Consider the following 26,286-nt stretch of genomic DNA (forward strand, 5'->3'; position numbering starts at 1 on the left):
GGGATGGGCAACAAATGCTGGCACTGCCAGTGATGCCCACATTCCATGACAGAATAATAAAAAAAATTATAGATTTGGAAGCATTGCTCAAAGATTAGTGTGGGATAAATGGCATTTCAGTTAATAGTGCACTTGCACCATTACTAGGGAAAGAGGGAACTGTTCTGTTGGGATGCAGTTTCTTGAACTGTGCTGGGACCATGCCTTGGCAAATCGAATATGTGACTAAGGCTTTAGATAGGGCTTTAAACTAAATAATTGGTGGGGGGCGGGGATGGAGTCTTCAAGTGAGGGGAGATTTAGAAAGTTCAAGAGAAAGGATAAAGCAATAGTGAGTGTTTGGACCAGGCTAACCAGAGTGTAACACAAAGTGACAGAGCGTACAAACATAACAGTACACTAGAAAATAGGGTCAGAGTAGGAGAAAGTAGTATAAAGACAAAACTAAAGACTCTTTATCTGAATACACATAGCAGTAGTAACAAGATAGACATATTGAAAGCACAAATAGGAATAATGAGTGTGATCTGATAGTTAATAGCCATTAAAGAGATGTGTTTGCAAGGTGACCAAGGCTGGGAACTGAATATTCATGAATACTTGCCATTTTAGAAGGGCAGGCAAAAAGGAAAAGGCGGCAGATAGCTCTGTTAATAAAGGATGAGATCAACACATCAGTGAGAAATGATCTTGGCTTAGAAGATCAAGATGTAGAATCGGTGTAGGTGGAGATGCGAAATAGCAAGGCAAAGAAGTTACAGGTGGGAGTGGTTTATGGGCCCTCTAAAGTAGCTACACAGTATGACAGCATATAAATCAAGAAATAATGGGGGCTTGTTTAAAAAAAAGGTACTACAATGGTCATGAGTGGCTTTAATCTTCACATAGGCCAGGATTTTACGCTGGTTGTGCGGGCGCGCACCTGACCTGACAGCGTGTGAAATCGTGCGAAAAGACGTTGGGTGCGCATCTCGACGTCATCATGCACTTGCGTGATATCTTGCTTGGCAGGTGTGCACGACAGTTGGAAGCGCGCCCGCCAACAATTAAGCCTCTTAAAGAAACAATTGAGATTGATTTTACGTGGCCCGTCCACTTCTGCAGTTTGCGGACGGGCCAGGCGGCCTTTGCATTTTTGCTGAAAGCTCGATCCAGTGCAGGATGAAATGTCCAGAGTGAAATATAATTTAAAAAGATATCTGGGGACAGATGTTTTTTGATTCTGCTGTCAGGTGCTTGAATGTGTTTCATTGTCACAGTTTGGTGTATTTTTTTCTGTCATTTAATCTGCATAGGCAGCTCCGTAGCAGTTGTCTGCCTTCAGGAAGCTCACTAGAAACGCCCTCCTGCACCCTCACTTTTGTTTGTGCCAACATGCTTCCCCCCACCATCTCCCCACTCCCGACAGCGCTAAGGCTTTCTCAGTGCACATTTCATGCTGGATTGCCATTAATCGGCCAGCCAGCATGAAATTGCGCTCAGAGGCCGAATGCGGGCGGAAGCACATTTCGTGTCCACTTCCAGACCCGCTGATTGCACAAGAAATGACTAAGATTCAGACCATAGATCCAAGAAATCAAATTGGTAAAGATAGCCTGGAGAGCGAGTTTATAGAGTGTATTCCTGACAGTTTCTCAGAACAATACATTGTGGAACCAATCAGGGAACAGACTATTTTAGGCCTGGTAATGTGTAATGACTCAGGATTAAATAATTATCTCATAGTAAAGGATCCTCCAGGGAAGAGTGAGCATAACTTGTGGAATTTCACATTCAGATACAGGGTAAAACTTGGGAATGAAACCAATGTCTTAAACTTAAATAAAGGCAATTGCAAAGATTTGAAGACAGAATTGGCTAGAGTGGACTGGAAAAAGTAGATTAAAATGTAAGATGGTTGATAAACAGTAGCAGATATTTAGGAGATATTTCATAACTCTCAACAAAGATTGAATCCATTGAGAAAGAAAGACAATGAGAAGGAAGAATCATCTATGGCAACTTTAAAAGTTAAGGATGAGATCAAATTGAAAGAAAAGGTGTTCAATGTTGCAAAGCTTAATGGTCGGCCTAAAGATTAGGAAAATTCGGGAAAAACCAACAACAGATGATTAATTAAAAGAAGGAGAAAGTGGATTATGAAAGTAAACTAGCAAGAAATATAAGAACCTCTCCCAGTGTATAAAAAGGAAGAGAATAGCTAAAATAAATATTGGTCCTTTAGAGGATGAGACTGGGGAATTGATAATGGTAAACAAGGAAATGGAGACTTCAACAAATATTTTGCATCTGTCTTCACAGTAGAAGACATGAAAAGAATCTCATTGATTTTAGAAAATCAGGCGGCAAAGGGGAGGAAGGAACTTATCACTAGAGTAAAAATACTGAGAAATCTCAGAAAACAAAGACTTGTAATTACATTGCTCCTTTCATGGCCTCAGGACATTCAAAAGTGTTTGACAGCCAATGAAGTACTTTTGAAGTGAAGTCACTATGGTAATGTAGGAAACAAAGCAGCCAATTTGTGCACAGCAAGTTCCCACAAACAGCAAATAAATGGCCCAGTTGGTTTATTTTTTATGACTAGGTTGATGGATAAATATTGGTCAGGTTGACAAGTCCCCTAGACATGATGGCCTGCATCCTAGGGTCTTAAAAGAAGTGGCTGCACAGATAGTGGTTGTTATCTTCCAAAATTGCTTGGATTCTAGAAAGGTGCCAGGGGATGAGAAAACCCCAAATCAAGAAAGGAGGGAGACATCTGTCATTGGGAAAATTCTGGAATCTATTATTAAGGAAGTAGTAGCAGGACATTTAGAAAATCAGAATACAATCAAGGAGAGTCACCATGGTTTTATGAAAAGGAAATCATTTTGACAAATTTATTAAAGTTCTTTGAGGAAGTAACAAACAGGAAGGAAAAAGGGGAACAAGTAGATGTAGTATATTGATAAGGTCTTTGATAAGGTACCATACAAACAGTTACCTCACAAGATAAGATATCATGGTTTCGGGGGTGATATATTAGCATGGATAGAGGGTTGCTAACTGACAGAAAACAGTTGGGATAAATGAGTCATTTTCAGGTTGGCAAATTTTAACTAATGAGGTGCCACAGAGATCAGTCATGGAGCCTCAACTATTTACAATCTATATTGATGTCTTGGATAAGGGATTGATTGCACTGCAGCCAAATCTGTTGACGATACAAAGATACGTGGGAAAGCAAGTTGTGGACAGGGCACAAAGAGTCTGCAAAGGAATATAGATAAAGTGAGAGGGCAAACATTTGGCAGATGGAAAAACATGAGATTAACAATTTTGGTAAGAAGAACAGAAAAGCAAAATATTAATTAATGGAGAGAGTCAACAGAATGCTGCAGTACAAAGGGATCTGGGTGTCCCTGTACATGAAACATAAAGTTGCAGGTACAACAAGTAATTAGGAAGGCAAATGGAATGTTGGCCTTTATTGTAAGGGGGATGGAGTACAAACTCCAAACATACATATGCTACAAATATGCAGGGCATTAATGAGACGGCACCTGGAGTACTGCATATAGTTTTGGTCTCCTTATTTAAGGAGGGATATCTTTGTATTGGAGGAAGTTCAGATAAGGTTCAGTAGGCTGATTACTGGGATGAAGGGAGTTGTCTTATGAGGAAAGGTTGAGCAGGTTGGGCCTATACTTGTTAGAAGAATGAGAAGTGGTCTCTTTGAGACGTACAAAATTCTGAAGGGGCTTGACAGGGTAGATACTGAGAGGATATTTCCCCTTGTTAGAACTAGGAGGCATAATTTCAGAATAAAGGTTACCCATTTTAGATGGAGATAAGGAAGAATTTCTTCTTACAGAGGGTCATGATTCTTTGGAATGCTCTACCTCAGAGACTTGTGGAGGCAAGGTCATTGAAAATATTCAATGCTGACACAAACAGCTTCTTAAACTATCAATCAAATGTTATGGGAAACTGGCAGGCAAGTGAAGTTGAGGCTAAGATCAGATCAGCCATGATCTTATTGAAGGGTGCAGCAGCCTCGCAGGAAGAATGGTCAACTCCTGCTCCTATTTCTTACGTCCCTACTTCAACATGATAGCCTAGATTTCATGAATTTATTGAAATTAGCCCTGTATATGGTGAAAGTTAAAACAAATACAACAAGTACAATGTCACCATACAAAAGGTCCCAGTGTTCTACCATCAGAAAAATGTTAAACCAAGTGTGACTAATTGGTTGGTTTAATCTGCAATTAAGAGATACAGAGAAAAGCATAGGCTGTAGTAGGTTGGAACGTGCTGATGTAGTAGAGGGAGACACACACAGAAACCAAAGATTGAACACAAAATGAGCCCATTTCCTCACTCACATCAATATGATTTAAGGTAAAAATCACAGGGGCTGCCAGGTAGATTCGGTTGCTTTCTTTGTTTATTGCTGCAGAGACGACTTGCGAGTTGACTATAACAGTGTGATTGGTTGACATTGCCTCACTTCCAAGCTTGAAGCTGGCATTCTCTGTAGAAAGATAGCTTCCCAGATTATTGTAGAGGACGAAAGCCACTCTTATCTCACCTGCAACAAAGGGAGTAGGCATATTACCTTTTCTGACATTTCAGAAAATGGGTGTGCAGAGATTATTTAAAGATAGATTGAGAGAGTAATTGTGCCTTCTTGAAAGCCTTAATTTAGTGAAGGTTTACCCTTTCATGACCCAAAAGTTCAGGAAAGCTGACTTTTCTCACACCCAGTATAACGTGTTGCATTTCTGCAGTGTTAGACTAATCCGATTTCCAAAACCTAAAGCTCTATAAAGTTGCAGCACACCCAAAGGGAGCCTCCAACCATGATGAGAAAATTGCTTGAATCAAGTATCTGGTCTGCACTCAAAAGGCCAATACAGATGCAATATTTGCATTCACAATGACTGCTGTTCATCATATTCTATTTGATAACCTGTAGAAGTTTAGAACTGTTTCATAGACTTTTCAACACTGAGGCTTTAGGTGGGCTCAAAAATGAAATATGTGCTGAAGCAATGATATTTAGGCTTCCTTGTTATTTGGAAATACTCCGCTGTCTGTGTTGGTAATACAGGGCCATGTTTTTATGTGCAAGCAAAATGGGAATGGAGAGCATCAAGAAATTTGTCTTTGGGTTAGATTTTCATCTTCACCAACTAGTCAGACTGACTGCTCCTTATGGAAGATTTTCATCTTACCGAAATCGAAGGCATAAAAATTGGGCAGGTTCTGTCAAAATCAGGTGATCCCCTCCAGCAGATTACCAAGCCATAAGCGAAGATAAAGATCTTCCCCAGGCATCTTGGGTCCATGTTAAAATGTGTTAATGAAAATTAACCACAAAAAACTTGTTAAGCCCTTGTTAAAGGCCAATCATAGGAAGCTCATGATGATTTGCTCAGGGGATTTATGTAGAAATTAAATTATGGACTCTAATTCAGACTTGCGAGTTAGTTATGTGGATGAAGAACAACATTGTAAAGCATCTGTGCAGCTAATACTGTCTAAAATAATCTAGATATATCTAACTGTCCAATAAAATACAACTACTCTATAGATAATTCTGATGTCAGTATTTTATAAAGCTGAAATTGCTGTTTTTGTATGTTCAATGCACAAACTTCAATTATGTTTGAGGGAAATATAAAAGTAAATCAACAGCATCAACATGTCAGGCTAACGATAAGATGCTGATATGATTCATTGATGTAACTGCTTGTACCAAATCTGATTGAATTTCAGAACATTTCAAAACCATTATTTCTTACAAATAACCAACATATTTTAAGCTATGCCAAGCATGCTGGAGAGGCTGAAATCCAACACTTAAATTATTAGGGAGCTTATATTATTTTCATAGAATAAAATATATATATTTTATAGGGTTTATTGACAAGTTATAACTATAGGAAGCCGTGAATAAATTGGTTAAAATCCCATTTATTTGTTTTCCTCTCATTTGGTTTTTGAGCATGTGCCGAGGGAGCGCTGCATTAATTCAAAGCAGGTCCATGATTTAATAAAAAATATACGGGTGTTCTGAATTAAAATGACCAGCTCTCCTTCAGCAAGCTGCAGATTTTGAGAAGTGTGGATATTTCTTCCCTCCCTGAGCTTCAATGCTCTCATTAACTCCTTCAAATTAGCCCTGAATGAGGCATATTGACAACCAAGATTCACAAATCCACACCTTATGATTCAAGATAACAATTTCAATTAAACCTTACCATTACGACCATTCTTTTTCAGAGTACTAGCTGAAAGTTGGATGGAGTTCCCATTTATTTCATCTTGTGGAAATTGCAGATCCTCCAACGTTCCATCTGTGCTCAAGCGGGCAACCTCTAGCACTGTTATTCCCAAGAGGGAACAAAACAAGCAGTTAGTCTTGTGGCAACTGGACATTTTCAACATCATCTACAACAAGCACAAGATCCGTGTCTAACATTCCATATTAAGTTTTCTTGTAATACCAAACTTGATGTTCTCAAATGGAGGTAAAGTATTGAACCAAAATGTTGATAAAATCTTAACTTAAAGAAAAAGATGCTCTCTACTGTGGCTGGCCTCTGATGTGATTCTGATATAGCACAGAACCAGCCCATTCAGCACAACCAGTCCATGTCAAAGTTTATGCTCCACATGAGCCTCTTTCCATTCCATCAGCATAAACCTCCACTCCTTTCTCCCTCATATGGTCTTAAATTTATCCATATGATTCACCCCATTCTCTTTTTTATTATAGTGGAAGATGTGGGGCCAGGCTTTCCCATCCTGACGCAGGGCAAATCTGCACTGGGTGGATAAAAATGGAAGCATGCGGGTCCTGAATGCAGAGGTTCTTCCCCCATTTCTGTCAGCTATTTTGGTCAGTTTGGGAAAGGGAGCCTGCACTCAGCACTTCCTGGTTCCATTGCAGGGCTGAGCATTTTAAAACTCCCGCAATTTTCACGGACTCCAGCCGGCTTCTGAAGGTGATGATAGCTCAGAGGTATAACGAGCCATGGGGCAGCCTTGTCTGGAGATGGGAATCTTTTGACAGGTAAGTTCAAAAGATATTGAAACTTCACATGTCATAACGTAATGTTGTATGATAAGTTAAATATGTTTTTAATAGTGATTAATGATAGGGCTTTGTTCTTAAAAAGGCATGGGACCATTATATTGACCAGCATTCAGTTCTGGAGGTTTGTTTATACAGCTGTGCAATGGAATCCTAATTCAAGTGCTTAGGGATTGAGAGGTGGATGAGTGGGGTAGGGGTTGAGGTTTGGGGCCTCACATTCATCTACAGAACTGGGCCAATGTCCCAGCAAATGGGGCAGGCCTTCTAACCTGGCCACTTTGGCATCCACCTGCCTCCATCCCAGCCCCCAACCTGCTTTGCGAGGCTGCAGCGCCAACTCCAGCCCACCCCTGACTCTGAGGAAGGAAAACATGATGGGCAGACATGGCCACTCAGGAGACAAGATCACAACATTGGGAAATGGCCCAAGTCCAGATTCCCATCTCAAAGGGGGAAATCTGGGCCTTGAGGTACGGCCTGTTATCTTCCCTGCTCCCGTGTGATGTAATTTTAAAAGTTGGACCAAGAAGTCTTCTTGTCGATTTCTTCTGTGGTGACCTAACGGCAACACCAGTCTGCAAAAATGGTGGCACTGTAGATGGCAGCTTTCTGCTGATTGCTTACTATGATTGTGAAAGAAGCTGTATAAATGGCAATGAGAAATCTTCTGCCAAATTGATTGAACCTTCTTGAAAGACTTTTTAAAGCAAACTTATTATAAAATAATAGAACATATAGTTTAGGCTGCACATGCTCCACTACTTTATAAGATTGCTCAAAACACAAAGACACACATACTAAAGAAAAGAAACAATGCAGGTTTCAGCATTTTCTGGCCACCAAAGTTCAAATTTGTTCAATCTATTTCGCAGAAGCTGTTGTGGTGATTGCATTGATATTTTCTGGAACACTTATTTCTGGAAGACTCTTTTTTTAAAAAAAAAACACAATTCTTAGCACACGAGGAATTAGCTGTTCACTTATAGAACATTAAGCAAATGCCTCTGAAACTATCAAGCAGTGCTCACTGATAAAAAGAGGTTTCTTGACTGTTTTAACCATAATATAATTTTCACAAAACACTCACGTATGTTTTCAGTGTTTTCTCGAACTATGTCCGTCTTGAGCAGATTGTCAGCAAGAACAAAGGCGCCTTGCTCCACCGTATCAAGTAACATAGTGGCTGCACGCAGCTGATCACTTGTCATCAGGTCCTTCCACGCATCCAGGGCTTGAGGTTGCAAGAGGTTGTTAACTGTCTCTACCATGGCCTGCAGATCAGGGAAAAGAATGACACAAGATTTCAATTTTGCCCACCTGAGGACAGCCATGGATGCATGCCACAACAACCCATGCAATCTCAGCAGCATCATTATGTGGAGACATGAAGTGGGAGATGAACAGATCCCTACAATGGAAGAAGGGCAATTGCAGCCACTCTTGCATGCCTCTCATGTCTACAAGGATCATCAGTAAGGCAGTGCTGAGTTACAGAACAATTCATCGCTTCACTGTAAGAAACAATGTTCTCTTTAATGCAAGTTCGAATTAGATGTATGTAGAAGACTCGTGTGTAAAATACAATTCTGATGTATTTACAGTCAATAAACATTGAGGCACTGAAAACAATCTTCTTGCATTGAATGTTTGGAATAAAAGGCAACCTTAGCTGCCTGTTAATCTGATTTAGCTTGAGCGGGCTTGTAAAAAGGTCTTTTTTGTGCCCAAGGTAAGAAGCCACTGCCTCAGATGCAGTTATTATCATTCAGGCAGGCTGGCTGAACTACAGTTTGCTGGTGTTCACTGTGGAACATTTTGGCTTTTCCAATAAACAGTGCTTTTTCATGCAGAGCACTTGAGTGAGCGAGATACATTTTCAGCATTTTAATACAATTTCATTTTTCTTTAGGGAAAAACAAATCCAATGCAAGACAAGAACATGGTGCAAACAGAGAAGAAGGTATCAATTGCAATAGTTAATAAGCAGAAATGGTGTAAATTTCTTTTCAGTCAGTTCTCATAAATGGACAAGTAGACTCTATGCTCATATATGCAGATGATCATGTCCCCACACCCTGCATGCATATTATTACTTCAGATGCCAAGATTCATATATTCCCACCTGATTTGAACACCCTCTTTCTGGCATGAAGCATTTTGTGATAATAACAATGCTTCATGCCAATATTATATGTGCAAAGTCATCCACTTGTCTTAATAGCTCAACAAGTGAAGTCATAGATGCCAGTGGCTCACTGATGCAAAATGAACTGTTTGTAATGAGCAAGAAACACAAAAATGTTTAAGATACAGGCTTTCTCATTACAGCAACTCATTGTTTAGAAATGAAATGAACAAGTAACCCACACACTTTGAACCTAAATAAAAAGCAATAGCATGAATTTATATAGCCCCTTTAAAAGAATTAAGCAGATTAAAATGCTTCCCAGGCGTATAAGCAGACAAAAATGGCACTGAGCCAACAACAAAAACATATGGATAGGTGACCAAAAACTTGGTCAAAAAGTTTTTAAGGATGGTCTTAAGGAATATGAGATTGGGGAGGTTTAGGAAAGAATTTCCAGAGCATAGGGCCTATACTGCTGAAGACATGGCTGCCAATGGTGGGCAAAGGAAGTGGGGAATGCATAAGAAGCCAGAATTGGAGGAACGTGGAGTCCTTAGAGGGTTGTAGGGCTGAAACAGTTTACAGAGACAGATGAGATCATGAAGAGATTTGAACATGACAATGAGAATTTTAAAATCAAAGTGTTGGTGGACAAGCAGCCAATGTAGGTCTGCAAACTTAGGAGTGATTGGTGAACAGGACTTGATGCAAGTTACGATGTGGACAGCAGAGTTTTGGATGAGCTCAAAGTGGAGGGTAGAAGATGGGAGGCTGGCCAGGAGAGCACTGGAGTAGTATAATCTGGATATTACAATACAATAAATGAGGATTTCAATGGCAGATGGACTGAGGAAAGAGCAGAGACAGATGATATTACAGAGATAGAAGTAAGCACTTATTTGATGGAGGGGGGTTTGGGGTTGAGAGATCAGCTGTAGTCACTGTAGGAATGCAGCAGCCAATTTCTTCACTGCAGGGTCCAGAAACAGCAATGTGACAATGGCCAGACTATTATTTTCATGATGTTGGCCAGCTCTCTTACCCTTATGTGAGATAGTGCCATGAATTTTTTTATGTTTATATGAAAAGCAGACAGGGCCTCGGTTTAACTTCTCATCTGAAACTCAGCATCTACAATCAGCCTAGATTGTATGTTTTGGCTCTTAGTGAGGCCTGAACCCGCAATCTCCTTACTCAAACATAAGAGTGCAGAGGGAGCCATAGTTGACATCTAAACTTCAGGGCAGGTGACCATTTCATGGTATAATGTTCAGAGTGAATAGTGAATCCTGTGTCTTATCTTGACCAGTGCTAGGGATGATTTGCTGATCTATATAAACATTCTCTGTCTTGTGAACATCCATTGAAACACACCAAATATATCACACTTGAAAGTGTCACACTTCTGTAGGGCAAAAATGAGTGATCACTCTAAACCAACTGAGATATCAGATTGACTAAAGACAAATCAATTAAAATAATCAACAGCCAATAAGAAATGGGAAAGCAGCAGAAAATGGGAAATTGTTCACTTTCACCCCACCCTTAACTCAGTTGCTACCTTGAAATGTTACATGTGTCTGAAATGTATCCATGCAACTAACATATATATGAAAAACAAATCCCCTATAAAAACTGAATAATTCAGAATATCACAATGTAAATCCCTGAGAAACAATTTCTTGGAAGGGCCTATTCCTATGCTGGAAGTCTAAATCTCAATATATAGCATTTGGCTGGAACATCATTTTGGTTTGACAGCTTGTTGTCTATGTTTTGTGCAAATGCACTGATTTCTATCAAGCGATAACAGCAAGTTCCTCTATATATTGGCTCCATCCACAGATTTTGCTTAAGTTCTAGCAGCCAAACCGCTTCCTTGGCTCCCTCCAACAAGCTTAGCTCATTCTGGCCTAGACATTCTCAGCCAGTTATTGAAAGCCACACCAAACTATCCAGTCTCTACTGCTGCTGATTCTGCCATAATATTTCCACTCTGCTTCCAGCCAGTGCCTATGCTAACTTCTGGGTTTGTCCTTTGCTGTGCCATTATTCAGGGCCAGGAGTGTTTCTGTATCTGGAGATTGAGCATGTACCCTGGACACCCTCAGTTTGAATGCAGCTCCCATCTCCCCCTTCAGTTCTGCCAGAGCAGGTCATGCCTTCCAGGTTCTAGCTTCCCTTTGGGTACTTTTAGATTCCTGCCAGTGCTCTCAGAACACAGTTGCCATTATTAGTGCCTCTATACCTTTCAGTGCTTCCAGTTGATCTGAGCCAATGGTTTCAAAGCTTCTAGTTCATCTTCTGTGCTTCCAATATTTATCTCTCCTCACTCAATTCTCTTAACCCCTCGGTGTGTTCAGTTTCCAGCTTTTCTTGGTGCTTCGTCTTCATGACATCTTCAGTGCCCCTGCTGCCTCCTTAATACTTCTACAAGCCAGTGCCCCTCACAAGCAGATATTCATCAATGTTTCCAAACTTTGTAACGCAGTACTTCTACATTCTATAAAGCCACCAGTGCTCCCAGCAACTGAGTATCTGCAACCATATTTCTGACCGCTTTCCCGATGCGACACTCCAGAACCCCGCTCTCTCCCATATTCAAATCCAAATATTTTGTTTCTTTTTGGTTACAGCTCCCAACTCATCCTTTCTAGCCTGACAGTCAAATACTTTCTTGAAAACCAATGAGATAGATATTCAATGTATCAGTCAAGTAACATGTGTATGAGAAACAGGGAATTAAAAAGATCCACACAGGCTCGAAGAGGCTCACAAAAAAGAGACAGGAACATTAAAAAGTGATACAGATGTCAAATGAGAAAAAAAGCCGTGCTAATTTGAAAGGCAGGTTTTTTTGTTTCTGTGAGCAATGTCAAAGGTTATCAACTAAGAAACATATTCCTGATTTTAGCATATTCTAAGATTCACCATGAGCAAGGCCATAGAAAATCTATTAATGTTGATGAAAGAACAAGTTTTTAACCCTAAAAGTAAACACTAGGGTTGAAGAATGCACTCCCCCCATGGTCTAATCAGCAGAAATCAGAATAACACTTCCCTCAGTCCTCTACTGAACACTCCCTGATGTTTAAACCATTTTCAGGCTTGCACATATAAGCGCATGCATATATGCGTACGTACTACAGCATCTTCTCGCACATTAGTATCTTTTTGATCATTGTTTAAAAATGCTGCATTCTGATTGCTTTCCATTTGTTGATAAAGTATTCAACCAATCAGGCCCAACGTACCACCTTCAGGAAACAGTTCAAAAAAATAACTGAGTGCCATTAGCTAAGGAAAGTGATTTCTCATTCACCAATTCAGAGTAAAAATAAGGATTTTGAAAAGCGACAAAAAGACTAGGGCGGTAAAAGAAAACAAGACAGTAGCTCATACAGCAACTAAAGCTGGCAATATTGGTAACCTGAAGATGATAATCCAACTGAAATATCTGACCTGGCTATTCTAATTCCCCATACAGTTAAACTGGTACAGTTATTGACATCATCCATTATTACTTAAAACACATTTCTACACTATTAGAACATCTGCAATGAACCAGCGGCATCAGTGCATAACTTCACGGAACAGCACCATTGCTTTTATTCCTTGAGGTCACTTTAGTTCTTCCTTTACAATTTCAACATCAGTGAGATAATCAAATCACTTGACATTTAGTACAATGTGATATTACATATAACAGGCTCAATAATTGAAGAAAAGTCTGAAAAAATAACTTATATCTGCCCTTAATGACAATTATTATTTCAATAATTAAATCAAATTTTTGCCATTCTGCCTCACTCTTTGATGCCATTCCAGTTATTTCAGTACCCAGCATGACAGTATGCAGCTTGCCAATTTATTCCAATCAGTTTAAAAAGGATGTCAAGCCAAATGGGCCCTCACAGGATGATATCAGAAGTCAAAAAGGCAAAGTTAATTAGAAGATTCAGAAAGTTGTTTGTCACGCACCACAGAACTCCTCGACAAACAGCCAATTCACTGGTCAAACAAGGGACATAGTGTCCTCATTAATTCGCCTTTCATTTGGCCTTAAAGTGATTTTGGTTCAGTCGCATCAGTCAAGGCAGAGGCACAGTACAAAATGAATGCGTTGTATGTGTCAGCACAACAACTTGTTCTGGTGCCCATTACACTTTAATCGACCCCAATTAATAACCATCAGAATTCCCAACATACTTTGGAATTAAGGGAAATGTTACCCTAACAGGAGTTTCTGGGGGTCTTGGAGGTTGAGAAGTTGTAACATAAAAGAAAGAAAATGAGCAACTAGTTATTTGGTCTCTCAGTTTCTGGTATATGGACTTTTATTTTAATGTACAGAGGAAAAGCTACAAGCAAATGAGAGTTTGACCGGAAGACTCCCATTCTAGGTTTTAGCTGGTTGTTAAATGATATTTTCTAAAAAGGTTACATGGCAAAATGACAGCACAGGTCAGACAAAGCACAGCTTCTCAAAATGTAGTTCTGCTCACATTACTGCTGGTTAGCTCAAAAAACAGACACAAGGGTTTTTACAAGTAAATAGAGTGGAAGGCAGCATTCTTAACCTTTAGTGTGCCAATGACTCACAATCTACATTGAAAACCCAAGGCAAAAAGCAAAGGGTGAAAGTCACACAACATGTCAGGAGAAACCCATCCCCCACCCTCCCATTCCCCATAATATGCAGTTTCCCCTGCAGGAGCACTTCAATGATATGGGCAGGCTGAATAATGTGCAAACTAAAAGTGCTCCTCTGCTCTGCTGGAAGATCGTATCCATTTTTTCTCTTAAACTTTCTCTACTACCCTCCATGTACTTGGATACTAGGCACTGGCACCCTCTGGTACCTTGCCAAGGAGGCTGCGGGTGTCAATCCAACTGAACCCAACACATTCTCACCTAATGTCCACAGCATGCATTTTCTAGCAAGGCAGAGGTCGATGAGCAGTGGTGAGGCAAGAACCTCCTGACTTAATGTTCCCCTCCCTGTCCAAGGGGCATGGAAGTCACTCGTGGCACCCAAATGAGATCATCACGGAAACAGGGTCAAATCATTTCCCTATGGAATTACCTTCTTTTCCATCAATTGATCCTGGCCAGCTGGCTGTGTTCAGCAATAGCTGTCACAGTGTAAAAGAGCCGCACGCCTTCATCTTATGCTATCTTTTGTACAAGCAGCACAGCTGAAGCCATGACCACTGGCATTTATGCAGTGCTCTGAGTACTTATTCAAAGAGATTAAGTGCAATTAACCTTCTAATATTGAAGCAATTACGACAATTAGCGTGCAAATAAAGGATGGAAGGTAATTTCCCAACAGGTATTACACCATAAAGATTTCATGTTTTTGATTTTCGCACAGATTTTTACGTATAAAAATACCCACGCTTTGTGAGCCAGTGCATAGTAATGCCAGGGCACCGTAACAGGAAACTCAGCACCAGATGGGCTGTTGTGAATAGCACAAATTATTTTTTGCTGCTGTAATACTTCATTTTATGGGACTGCAGCCATTACCAAGGGCACCAGCATGCACAGAATGGCCTGCTTAGAGGAAGGGAAAACAAACACCTTATGTCTTAATTCCATGAGCCAACCTACAGAGCAATAAATTAAGGCAGATAATTTAACAGCCAGTAAGCCTCAGGGAGAGACAAAGCATAGGAATAAAAAGCCATCGCACAAAGGGTTTTTAAATGGTGAATAGGCATAGTGAAATAAAACCGTGGCTAAGTTACCTGAACGTAGGCCCTGCAAGAACGCTCTCTTTTCTGAAGCTGAATCCACAGAGCCAGCATTATCAATGAAACACAGAATATTGGAAAGTTAATAATAGGAGGACATGATAGGAAAAGAAAACAAAACACCACAGTTTTATCTTTTGAGTGCACAACAGGAAGAAACAACCAACATTAAAACACAGCTCAACCTGCTAGCTTTTCCATTTTACTTTTTCATGCTAAGTTATTCCATTGGGCATTCAGGATAATGACAAGTATTGTACATTCAGATTGCTTTTTCAGACCTACACTTATGTCACATGAAGAAACCAGATTACCCCAGTTTGAATCTCTGTACTTAATTCCTTCCCACTATAGTGATCCAGTACATGTTTTACTATTGTTTCTACAGCCCATTATACAGAGATGATTCAAACAACAGAGATATTCCAGTCTGCATTCATGAATTACCTGAATTTGACTGATCTAGAATCTTTGTCCTGAGTTAATGCTTAGAGAGACAGGTAGTGTCAAACATCTGACACTGAATAATTTATTTAAAAACTCTGAAAATAGCTAATTTGAAACAATGAACTATGAGAAAATAATTCAACATTAACAGCTTTATTATTAACTTTTTATGTTTGAGTAAATTAATAACTTTTTTTCTGAGACATCCTGGAACCTTTGAACAAAGATGCCCATTAGTTGTACAATGAAATATAATGAATTCACATAACCCTGCAACATGACCTGGACCAATGTTAAATTAGGTAGATTCAAAATTGACAACTTGAAAATGGTTCTCAAAATTTACAGCCATAATACTTATTGTGCACAGTGGTCATTTTAGCTATTGGTCACTCAATTGGTCACCTTGAGTTCTAAAAGGCTCAAAACAAAAAATAGCTGCAAACATAGTTCAATGCATCATCCAAAAGGAAAATTAACACATTGGGCAAGATATTTGGGTCATCGGGTGGGCACGGCAGGCAGGCCTGGGAGCGACTGGGTAATGGCCTGCCGCCCCCAACCGCGATTTCACGCTGGCTGGCCAATTAATGGCTAGCCAGCGTGAAAGGTGCACTGAGAAGCTCAGCACTGCCAGGGTGGGGGTGGGAGGAAGGCGAGTGCAAAGGTCTGTGCATGCGCGGGGGAGCGCACACTGAAAGCTTCCTGAAGGCACGAAGCTGCCTCAGGGAACTGAAGAATTTTGAAATCAAAAATAAATATTTTGAAAACCAGATAAAAAAAGTCCCCGCGTAGGACTCACTCACATGAACAGAAACATAATAAAAATTATGTCAAAACATTTTTATTTTTTAAAAATTAATGTCGGAAACCTCATCATGCCTGTGGATGAGGTTTCCTCAAAAATGCAAAGGCTGGACGGGCAGCAAAAAATGGCAGTGAATACTTTAATGGCCTTAATAGGCCTCTTAATTGTTGGCAGGTGCGCTGCCAACTCTCGCACGCGCCTGCCGACCGAAATACTACGCGCTTTTTCACGCTCGGGCATGTCAGACACCGAGCGGAAAATCTTGCCCATTATGTTCAATACTCAGATTTTAAAAAAATTTTGGCTTTGTATCTGCAGCGGTTGTCACTGTTGAAGTGGAAAATGATCGAACCCACCCAATGATAGTGCTCTTCGCTGTTTTGTATATCACATTGTTAAGGAGCTTTAATTCGCAAATGGAAACCAGTCACGTCTCTCATGAAATTACTCAGGTTGTCACTTTGCACAATGATTTAGATTGCTGTTTGTCATGGTTTCATACACACTACAAATTTTGTTATTTCATATTGATTGGTATCGACTGTAGCCTTGGAGCAGAAACTGATATATACAGAAGTTCTGCAGAAGTAGACCAAATCAAATCATGGACCTTAAGTGGTACATTGTGCACATGTGGCCATAAGCGTAAGGGTATTAGAAAATGTGCATTACTCAAGGTGTGCAGAAGGGACTGGTAATATGAAAAGGAACTGAAATAGGTTTAATAAAATGGAAATTGACGACATATACATAGTATTATCATTGTGCTAAGATTCAACTCAGTGATGCCAACTTCCATACAATAACTGTGTAACTTTTACACAGCTTACTCCAAGTTTGCGTATATATAAACACTTGAGTTATTTAAACCTTTCCTCACAATTAGCCATTTTTTTCCGTGAAATGGACTGGGCAGTTATATCCTGGGCAGGAGATTGAACAAGTCTGCTATAAATCATCCTAAATAAGATGATTAAGAAAGTTGCACATTGCTGGATGGGATACAATTTTAATCCAACTTCCAGACTGATGGGTGACATCATGCCATCCACACAAGTCTTGTCTCAGATCCCAGGCTATGAAGCAATTTGCTGGAATGTTTATTGTTGTTCAACAGAAAAGGCAGTAAAAGAAGTGATCACTGTAGCAGTCAAACTTCTGATATGGCAATCGAACACTCAAATAGTCATTGTGAAGGCGGCTACACTGACCAATAAAACAAATTCCATTTCTATTGGATAGGATGACAGGATTTTCTGGAATTTTTAACCAGTGTTTTGGGGTTGTATTCTTAGTTTCAGTTTTTTTTTCCATGATAATTGTGAATTAGAAGCCTTTGTTACCACTCACTTAATAGCTATAGAGAAAACTTCTATCCTATAAATTTTTAATGGCTGTTCAATAGTTTTTATAAAACCTTATATTTAATAATTCACATCACCTTTTTCTGGACCCCTCCTAATGACCTACAATCCATTGCTTACACATACAGATGAATGAATGAAGTAACCCTTATTACCCTACTCTTGTTCCCAACTGTAGAAATGCAAATAGCCCAGTGGAAATCAGGAATTGTCCATGGAAAATCATAGCTGGGAAGGCATATATTGCTGTTTTATGTTCCAGCATGGCAAACCAACAAAAATCATTTTTTACCTGCTATCTCACTGACACAACAGGCACGCTACTGTTAAAACAGTGCCAATGTTAACTGAACAAAGATTTTAGGGTTTTAGCCCAGACTGAGTTCAGATTCAGATGGCGAGTGTGTGATGAAGGTAAAGGCATTTTGTGGACCATATTTTAAGCAAGGTGTACTTTAACTCCTGAACCTCACTTAAATATAACTGGCTGGGCTTCCAATTAGGATCGGGAAGCCCACCCATTTTCAGAATGCAATTTCTGGTTCCTTCTGAGATCTATTTAAAGCAGGATTACGGGTTGCTTTCCCTACCAGTAGATTGTTCTGTGAAATTGCTGCAAGATGCAACCATGAATCAGAATCCCTGTTTCTCACTGAAAACAAAAGATTTTCCTCATGTTGCCTTTGGCTTTTTTGCCATTCACCTTAAATTGGTCCTCTGGTTCTCGACCCATCTTCCAATGGGAACAGTTTCTCCCTATCTACTCTGTTGAGATCACTCATGCTTTTGAACACCACTATCAAATCTCTCAAATTTCTCTACACCAAAGTGAACAGCCCCAACTTTTCCAATCCATCCTTGTAAATGAATTCCCTCATCCCTGGCATCATCCTGGTAATTATTTTGTGCCCCCTCTCCAATGCCTTCACCACCTTCCTAAAGCATGGTGCCCAGAACTGGACACAATACAGCATAGAAACATAGGACTTAGGAGCAGGAGTAGACAATTTGGCCCATCAAGCCTGCTCTACCATTTGATAGGCTCATGGCTGACCTGGTTGTGGTCTTAATTCCATTTTCCTGTCTGCTCCCCATAATTGATTCCCTTGTCTACCAAAAATCTATCTAAGTCAGCCTTGAACAAATTCAATGACCCAGCCTCCACTGCTTTCTGGGGAAGAGAATGCCAACAATCTCTGTGAGAAAATGAATTCTCCTTATCTCTTTCTTAAAAGGGAGACCTCTTATTCTTAAACTGTGTCCCCTAGTTCTAGGTTATTCCACGAGAGGAAACATCCTCTCAACATCTTTCCTCAGAAAATTATATGTCTCAATAAAATCACCTCTCATTCTTCAAAACTCTAACCAACCTGCTCAACCTTTCCTCATAAGACAACTCTGCTAACCCAGGAATCAGCCTAGTGAAAAATTTCTGAACTAGCTCCAATTCAAGTGTATCCCTCCTTAAATCACGAGGCCAAAACTGGACTCAGTACTCTAGGTATGGTCTCGCCAACATGCTGTACAGTTAGCAAGATTTCCCTACTTTTATAATCCAACCCCTTGCAGTAAAGGCCAACATTCCATATTTTACTTTCTGTACCTGCATGCTAACTTTTTGAGAGTCTTGTACTAGGCCATCCAGATCCTTCTGTACTGCGCCATTCTGTGTCTCTATTTAAACAATATTCTGCTTTTCAATTCTTCCTATCAAAGTGAATAACCTCACAATTCCCCATATTATAATCTATCTACCAAATTTCTGCCCTCTTAGTTAACCTATCGATATCCCTTTGCAGACTCGTTGAGTGGGATTTTCCAGTCTCGCCTGCCGGTGGGATTTACTGGTGCCATCGAAGTCAAAAGACTTCTTGCTGGCTCGCTGTATCCACCACAGTGGGCTGGAAAATCCTGGCCTTTGTGTCCTCCGCACAATTTGCTTTTCCACCTATCTTTGTATTGTCAACAAATTTGGCTACAATACACTCTGTCCCTTCATCCAAGTCGTTGATATAGGGTGGGATTTTCCACCTCCACCCACTGCCGGAATTGTCCAGTCCCACCAAAAGTCAATGGACTTTTGGCTCTGGTACCGAATCTCTCACAGCGGTCCCGCCACAACAGGGCCGGAAATCCCGACCATAGACTGGAAAAAGATGAGACAACAGCACTGATCTCTGTGGCACTCCATTAGTTACAGTTTAGTAGGCATCTGGCCGTCTCGGGAGATGATAGACTGTGCCCGGAGTGTATGAAACTTCTGGATCTAACATCTTCTGTTGTGGCCACAGGGGTTTCGTTCATGAGTGGCAGTCCTTTATGCAGCTGGCACAGGTGTACAGCACTGGTCTGAGGTTGACAATGGGAAGAATTTTCCCCTCGCTGTGGGGGAAGTTCAGGAGCGGGCATGCCTCCAATTGGTGCCTCTGATCGGGGGGGGGCACGCCGCCGCCATTTTACGCGGGCAGGCCAATTAAGGCCCGCCCAGCGTGACGTCCACCAGGAAGCACTATGCACTCTCTGTGTGGGCGGGGGGGTGGATTCCCTATGCTGAGTGCGCGCTCTTTTGCGCATACACATGAAAGAGCGCACTCATCTCCCTGAGGCTAAGTGCTGCCTCAGGGAGATCGGTGGCAAATTCAAAAATGTGAAATATAGAAAAATGAAATTTCCTTGACATGTCCCCTCATGTAACACCATCACATAAGTTCGGACATGTCCATCACTTTTAATTAAACTTTTATTAAATTTTTAAAAACCTACATGAAACCTCATCCCACCCATGGATGAGGTTTCATGCTTTTTCTGAAGCCCGCCAGGGCTTCCAGCCAACCCGCCAACCTTAAGGTTGGACGGGCAGGTCCTTTAACTACTTCAATTAGATGTTAAATGGCCTCAATTGGCTGTTGACAGGTCGGCGGGCGCACAGCTGATTCCTGAAAATTGAAATGACGCAGGGTGATGTTGGGAGTTCCACCCGACGTCATCCCGCATCATTTTACGCGTCGGCGAGCGGGACCCAATATCCTGATATCGCCAAACTCAATATCCTGCCCTATGTGTTTTCCTTCCAACAGGCTCTCTTTTCCATCATCTGGTCATTTCTTTTGTCTTCTGCTCTTTCCAGGCCCTCCCTTCCCAGGAACTCCAATCAGCAGCAAGGATTTCCCATGCATTGACTCTGATCCTGGTCAACTTGTGGTTTTACTTGCAGACAACCTTTATTGCAGACGTGGGTGGCCTGTTGGTCTTGTGCTGATAACAAGTTCACCACAGACCATGTCTTTGGGAATGTAGCTGTTATCCATTTGGTCACATGACCCAGCCAATGGAGTCACTGCTAACTCAAGGCAGTGAACATGTTTGGGGTCCCTGCACACTGGTGAACTTCTGCATTCGGCACTCTTTCCTGACAGGAGATCTTAATATTTGTCTCAGGCAGCAGAGGTGCAAACTTTTCAGTTGCTTTTCTTGGCTTGCATAAGTTGTCCATGCCTCACTACTGTAAAGGAGGGTGCTGTGAACACAAGCCTGATACACAGAGAGTTTTGCATTTTTGGTTAGTTTGCTGTTGGCCCACATTCACCTTCTCAACTTTGACCTGACAGCTGTGACCTTGACAATCCTGGTGCTGATTTCTGTATCAAGGGGCAGGTTGTTGGTGATTGTTGATCCAAGGTTGTGAAGCTGTCAATGACATCAGAGTGAGGTTGTCTATGTTGATGTAAGATGAAGTCTCTACGTCCTGGTCCATAGCTTCGGTCTTTTCAACACTGATTGTCGGTCCAAAATCTTTGCAGGCCCAGGAGGGCCAATCTACAAGCTATTGCAAGTGAACTTCAGTATGGGATGCCAGTGTGGTGTCATCAGCAAACAGCAACTCATGGACCAGGACTTTACACTCTTTGGTCTTGGTCCACAGTTTATCCAGGTTAAGCAGCTTGCTCTCAGCTCTGGCATGCAGGTAGACATCCTCATTTCAGCTGCCAAAAGCGCACAATAGCAGATGGAGAATAATATGACAAAGAGAGTTGGCACCAGGACGTAGACCTGCTTTACCTAACTGCTGACCTTGCAAGCATCTATGTTGCTCCATTATAACTGACCGAACTGTGGATATTCTCGTGGAAAGAAAAAATGATGCCCAGGAGTCCAGAAGAACAGCCTAGTTTCTGCAGTAGTTTGAAGAGCCTGTCTCTGTTGATTACAATTTGTTAACCAGAAAATGACCCACTTATCCTGACTCTTTGTTTCCTGTTAGTTAGCCAATCCTATAATGATGTAAATATATTACTGGTAACACCATGAGCTCTTATCTTGTGAAGTAGCCTCTTATGAGAAACCTTATTGAATGCCTTTTGGAGATCCAAGTATACCACATCCACTGGCCCCCCTTTAACCTGTTACATCCTCAAAGAACTCTAATAAATTTGTCAAACACAATTTCCTTTGCACAAAACCATGTTGACTCTGCTTGATTGTACTATGATTTTCCAAGTGGCTTAAGACTTACTTAATAATCGATTCGAACATTTTCCCAATGACGGATCTTAGGCTAATGGGAATATAGTTTCCTGCTTTCTGCCTCCCTCCTTCCTTGAATAGAGGTGTTACATTTGTGGTTTTCCAGGAACTTTTAAGAATCTGGGGAATTTTGGAAGATTACAGCCAGCATATCCACCATCCCTGCAGACCCTTCTTTTAAGACCCAAGGATACAGGCCATCCAGTCCAAAAGACTGGGCAGACTTTAGTCCCATCTGTTTTCCTAGTACCTTTCCTCTAGTGATAGTGACTGTTATTAAGTTCCTCCCTCCCTTTTCCCTCTTGATTTTCCACTATTACTGGCAGGCTTTTAGTATCTTCTACCATGAATATAGATACAAAATACTTGTTCAAAGTTTCTGCCATTTCTTGGTTTCCCATTATTAAACCCCGTCTCTCCTCTAAGGTACCAATGCTCACATAGCTACTCTCTTCCTTTTTATATACTTGTAGAAGCTCTTATTATCTATTTTTATATTTCTTGCTAGTTTACTCTCATATTGTAATTTCTCCCTGTATTTTTTTTTTTACTTATTCTTCCATGGTTTCTAAAATTTTTCCAATCTTCTAGCCTAACACAAATCTTTGCAGCATCGTGCCAAATTCCCTTGATCACCAAATTTTTTTGGATCAAGTAATCTGCAAAAGTCATACTCCAGCGTGGACACCATGCTATAAGTTTTGTGTCATTTGCTAAATTTGAAATTGTACAATACATACCCAAGACTAGGCCATTAATATAGATGAATAAAAGCAGTGGTCCTAATATCGATTTCTGGGGCCCCCACTATATACCTTCCTCCAGTCCAAAAAACAACCGTTCACCACTTAACTCTGTTTTGTGTCATTCAGTTAACTTCATATCCGTGCTGCCACTGTACCTTTAATTTCATAGGCTTTAAATCTCTTGACAAGCCTGCTATGTGGCACTTTATTAAATGCCTTTTGGAACTCCATGTAGAACACATCAACTACATTACCGTCATTGTTACTTCATCAAAAAACTTAATCAAGTTAATTGAACATGATTTGTCCTCAATAAATCTGTGCTGGCTTTCCTTGTTTAATCCGCATCTGTCCATTTGACTGTTAGTTTTGCCCTGGATTATATTTTCTAAAAGCTTTCCCACCACTGAAGTTAAGATACCTAAAGTGACTGGACTTATCCTTCCAGCTTTTTTAGAAGAAGTGTGTAACATTTGCAATTCTCTAGTTCTCTGGCACCACCCCTGTATCTAAGGATGTTTGGAAGATCGTGGTCAATACCTCTGTAATTTCCAATCTTACTATCCTCAGTATCTGTGAATGGAATTGATCCGGTTCTGGTGACTCATCAACTTTAAGAACAGCCAGCCTTTATAACGTCTCTTCTTTGTCAATTTTTAACCCAGTGTTTCAGCTACCTCATCTTTAACTATGACTTTGGCAACATCTTCTTCCTGGGTAAAGATGCCCTCTGCCTCCATGCATAAATCTCCTTCTTGGTCCCTAACTGGCACACTATCACCCTTTTACTGTTTGTCTGTAGAAGAATTTGGGATTCACATTTATTTGGTTATCAGCCTTTTCTCATACTCTCTCTTTGCTTCTCTCATTTATTTTTGAATCCCCCTCACCCCCCTCCCCCACTGAACCTTCTGTATTCAGCCTAGTTCTCACTTGTTTTAACAACCTGACATCAATCATACAAACAATTTTTCTGCATTATCTTACTCTTTACTCTCTTTTATCATCCAGGGTGCTTTGGTTTTGCTTGCTCCAACTTTCCCTCTCGAGGTAATGTACCTCGACTATACTGGGTGGTAGTAAGAGGGGGGGGGTTGGGTCCTAATAGGGGCAAAGAGGTTGATATATGCTTAAAAAATCAGAGCAAGGCCAGAATAATTAATGAGTACTTTGTACAGATATTTACTAAGGAAGAGGATGCCGACAAATATTGTAAAGTGGAGCTGGTAGAGGTAATGGATGGGGTGAAAACTGAATGGCAGGATGTACTGGAAAAGCTAGATATGCTTCGAGTGGATAAGTCGTCTGGTCCTGATGGTTTCCATCCCAGATTGCTAAGGGAAATGGGGGAGGAGATAGCTGAAGGTCTTGCCATAATCTTCCAATCTACCCTAGACACAGGGGAGATGCCAGAGGATTAGACAGTGGAAAATATGACAAGTAAAGCTGTAAGGGCATTCTTAGAAACGACAGGTGAATTAGTTTAACCACAGAGATATGTAAGTTTTTAGAAATGATAATCAGGAGAAAAAAAAAACAGGCTCTTGGAGAGGCTTGAGTTCATCAAGGAGAGCCAGCACAGATTTGTGAAAAGCAGATCGTGTCTAACTAATCTAATTGAATTTATTGATAAAGTAGCAGAGAAGGTTAATGAAGAGAATGCAGTGTATGCGATCTATATGAAACTTAAGGCATTTCATAAATTACTACATTAAAGGCTGGTTAACAAAATTGAGGCAAAAGGAGGGCAAATGTCAGATCCCATTAAAAAAAATAGCTTTACATGGGATACATGTCACAGGAACAGGCCACTGAGCCCAATCAGTCCACACCGGTGTTTATGCTTCACTCAGGTCTCCTCCCATCTTTCCTCATCTAAATCTATCATCATAACCCACTATTCCCTTCTCCCTCATTTATTTGTCCAGCTTCTCCTTTTTCCACATTCTCATCACTCTTCGGGTAAAGCAGTTTTTTCTGAATTCCCTATTGGATTTCTTGGTGACTATCTTATACTGATGACCTCTAGTTATGCTCTTCCCACAAGCAGAAATATTTTCTCTATATCCATTCTATCAAAACCTTTCATAATTTTAAAGACCTCTATTAGCTCACCCTCCTTCATTTAAAGGAAAAGAGACTGAACCTGCCAATCCTTTTCTGGTGTTTATACCCATGCATTTCTGGTATCATCCTTGCAAACCTTCTCTGCACCCTCTCCAGTGCCTCTGCAGTCTTTTCATAATATGATGACTAGAACTGCATGCAATATTCTAAGTGTGGTCTAATCCAGGTTTTATACAGGTTTAACATAACTTCCCTAATTTTCAATTCTATTGCTCTAGAAATAAAGCCTCGTGCTTGGTTTGCCTTTTTTACGGCCTTGCTAACCTGTGGCCTAACTTTTAGTGATTGGTGTATTTGTACAGTGAGATCCCTTTGTTCCTCTACCTCATTTAGACTTCTCTGTTCTTCCGATCAAAATGTACTACTTTACAATTATCTATATTGAACTTCTTTTGATAATTAATTGCCCATTCTGCAAGTTTATTATATTCCTTTAATTTCTTGCAGTCCTCCTCAGTATTGACTATCCCTCTTAATTCCGTGTCATCCGAAAATTTAGAAATTGTGTTTTTGATTCCAAAGTCCAAATCACTAATGCAAATTGTGAACAGCAGTGGTCCCAACACTGATCCTTGTGGAACATCAATTCCCACCTTCTGTCACTCTGAATAAATATCCTTTACTCTCACTCTCTGCTTTTTGCCTTGAAGCCAGCTAGCAATCCATTTTGCCACTTTGTCCTGACTTCACTCTCTGACCTTATTCATTAGCCTATTAAGAGGCACTTTATCAAAAATGTTTCAAAAATACAGATAAATTACATCTACTACATTACCACTGACTGCTCTCTCTGTTATATCCTCAAAAGGTTCAATAAGGTTAATCAAGAAATATTTTCCCTTTTGGCTGACATTAATGACCACTTCATTTCCACCAGGCAGGTGGGTTAATATCAGTATCTTTGTTTAAAGAATCTTGCTCATTATGCTCTGTGTCAACTGCTTTTAATTAAATTCTGTAGCTTTGACCTAACCACAGCCAATACCACTGAATAATTTTATTGCATCTTGGTATTCAATTTTTTTTTCAAACTTTTAAGTATACATCATTAAGCATAAAAATTGGTTTGCTGCCGATTGTACGGAAATGGAGTTTGTTTTAACATGCACTTACGATTTCGTAAACATAAATGCTGACATTATGGGCAATTTGTAGTAACTGATCACTGAAGATCAATATCTTTCAGTGTTGCAAATTAGGTCCACAGATTACTGTACCATGCCAAACGGTATTTTGAGCAAGCATCCGATGCAATGTTGCAAATCAGCCTTTACTTAACCACACTCTTTAAAA

General features: G+C 40.4%; 1 protein-coding gene across 4 annotated transcripts in view; it reads right to left on the minus strand.

The window, feature by feature from the left end:
• Nucleotides 1-26,286, minus strand: part of LOC144698702 (adhesion G protein-coupled receptor L3-like) — an 891,299-nt gene that overhangs the window by 142,595 nt on the left and 722,418 nt on the right. For 3 of the 4 annotated variants that reach the window (XM_078570511.1, XM_078570509.1, XM_078570512.1), the window contains 4 exons: nucleotides 14,972-15,010; nucleotides 8,178-8,361; nucleotides 6,252-6,374; nucleotides 4,371-4,576 (listed from right to left, as the gene is read on the minus strand). In XM_078570511.1, coding sequence (XP_078426637.1) covers nucleotides 4,371-4,576; nucleotides 6,252-6,374; nucleotides 8,178-8,361; nucleotides 14,972-15,010 — 552 coding nt within the window. The remainder of the gene's footprint in view (nucleotides 1-4,370; nucleotides 4,577-6,251; nucleotides 6,375-8,177; nucleotides 8,362-14,971; nucleotides 15,011-26,286) is intronic. The other variant, XM_078570510.1, reaches the window with a different exon arrangement.

The sequence above is a fragment of the Cetorhinus maximus genome, chromosome 2 (genome assembly GCF_964194155.1).
Source record: "Cetorhinus maximus chromosome 2, sCetMax3.hap1.1, whole genome shotgun sequence".
Taxonomy (NCBI): Eukaryota; Metazoa; Chordata; class Chondrichthyes; order Lamniformes; family Cetorhinidae; genus Cetorhinus; species Cetorhinus maximus.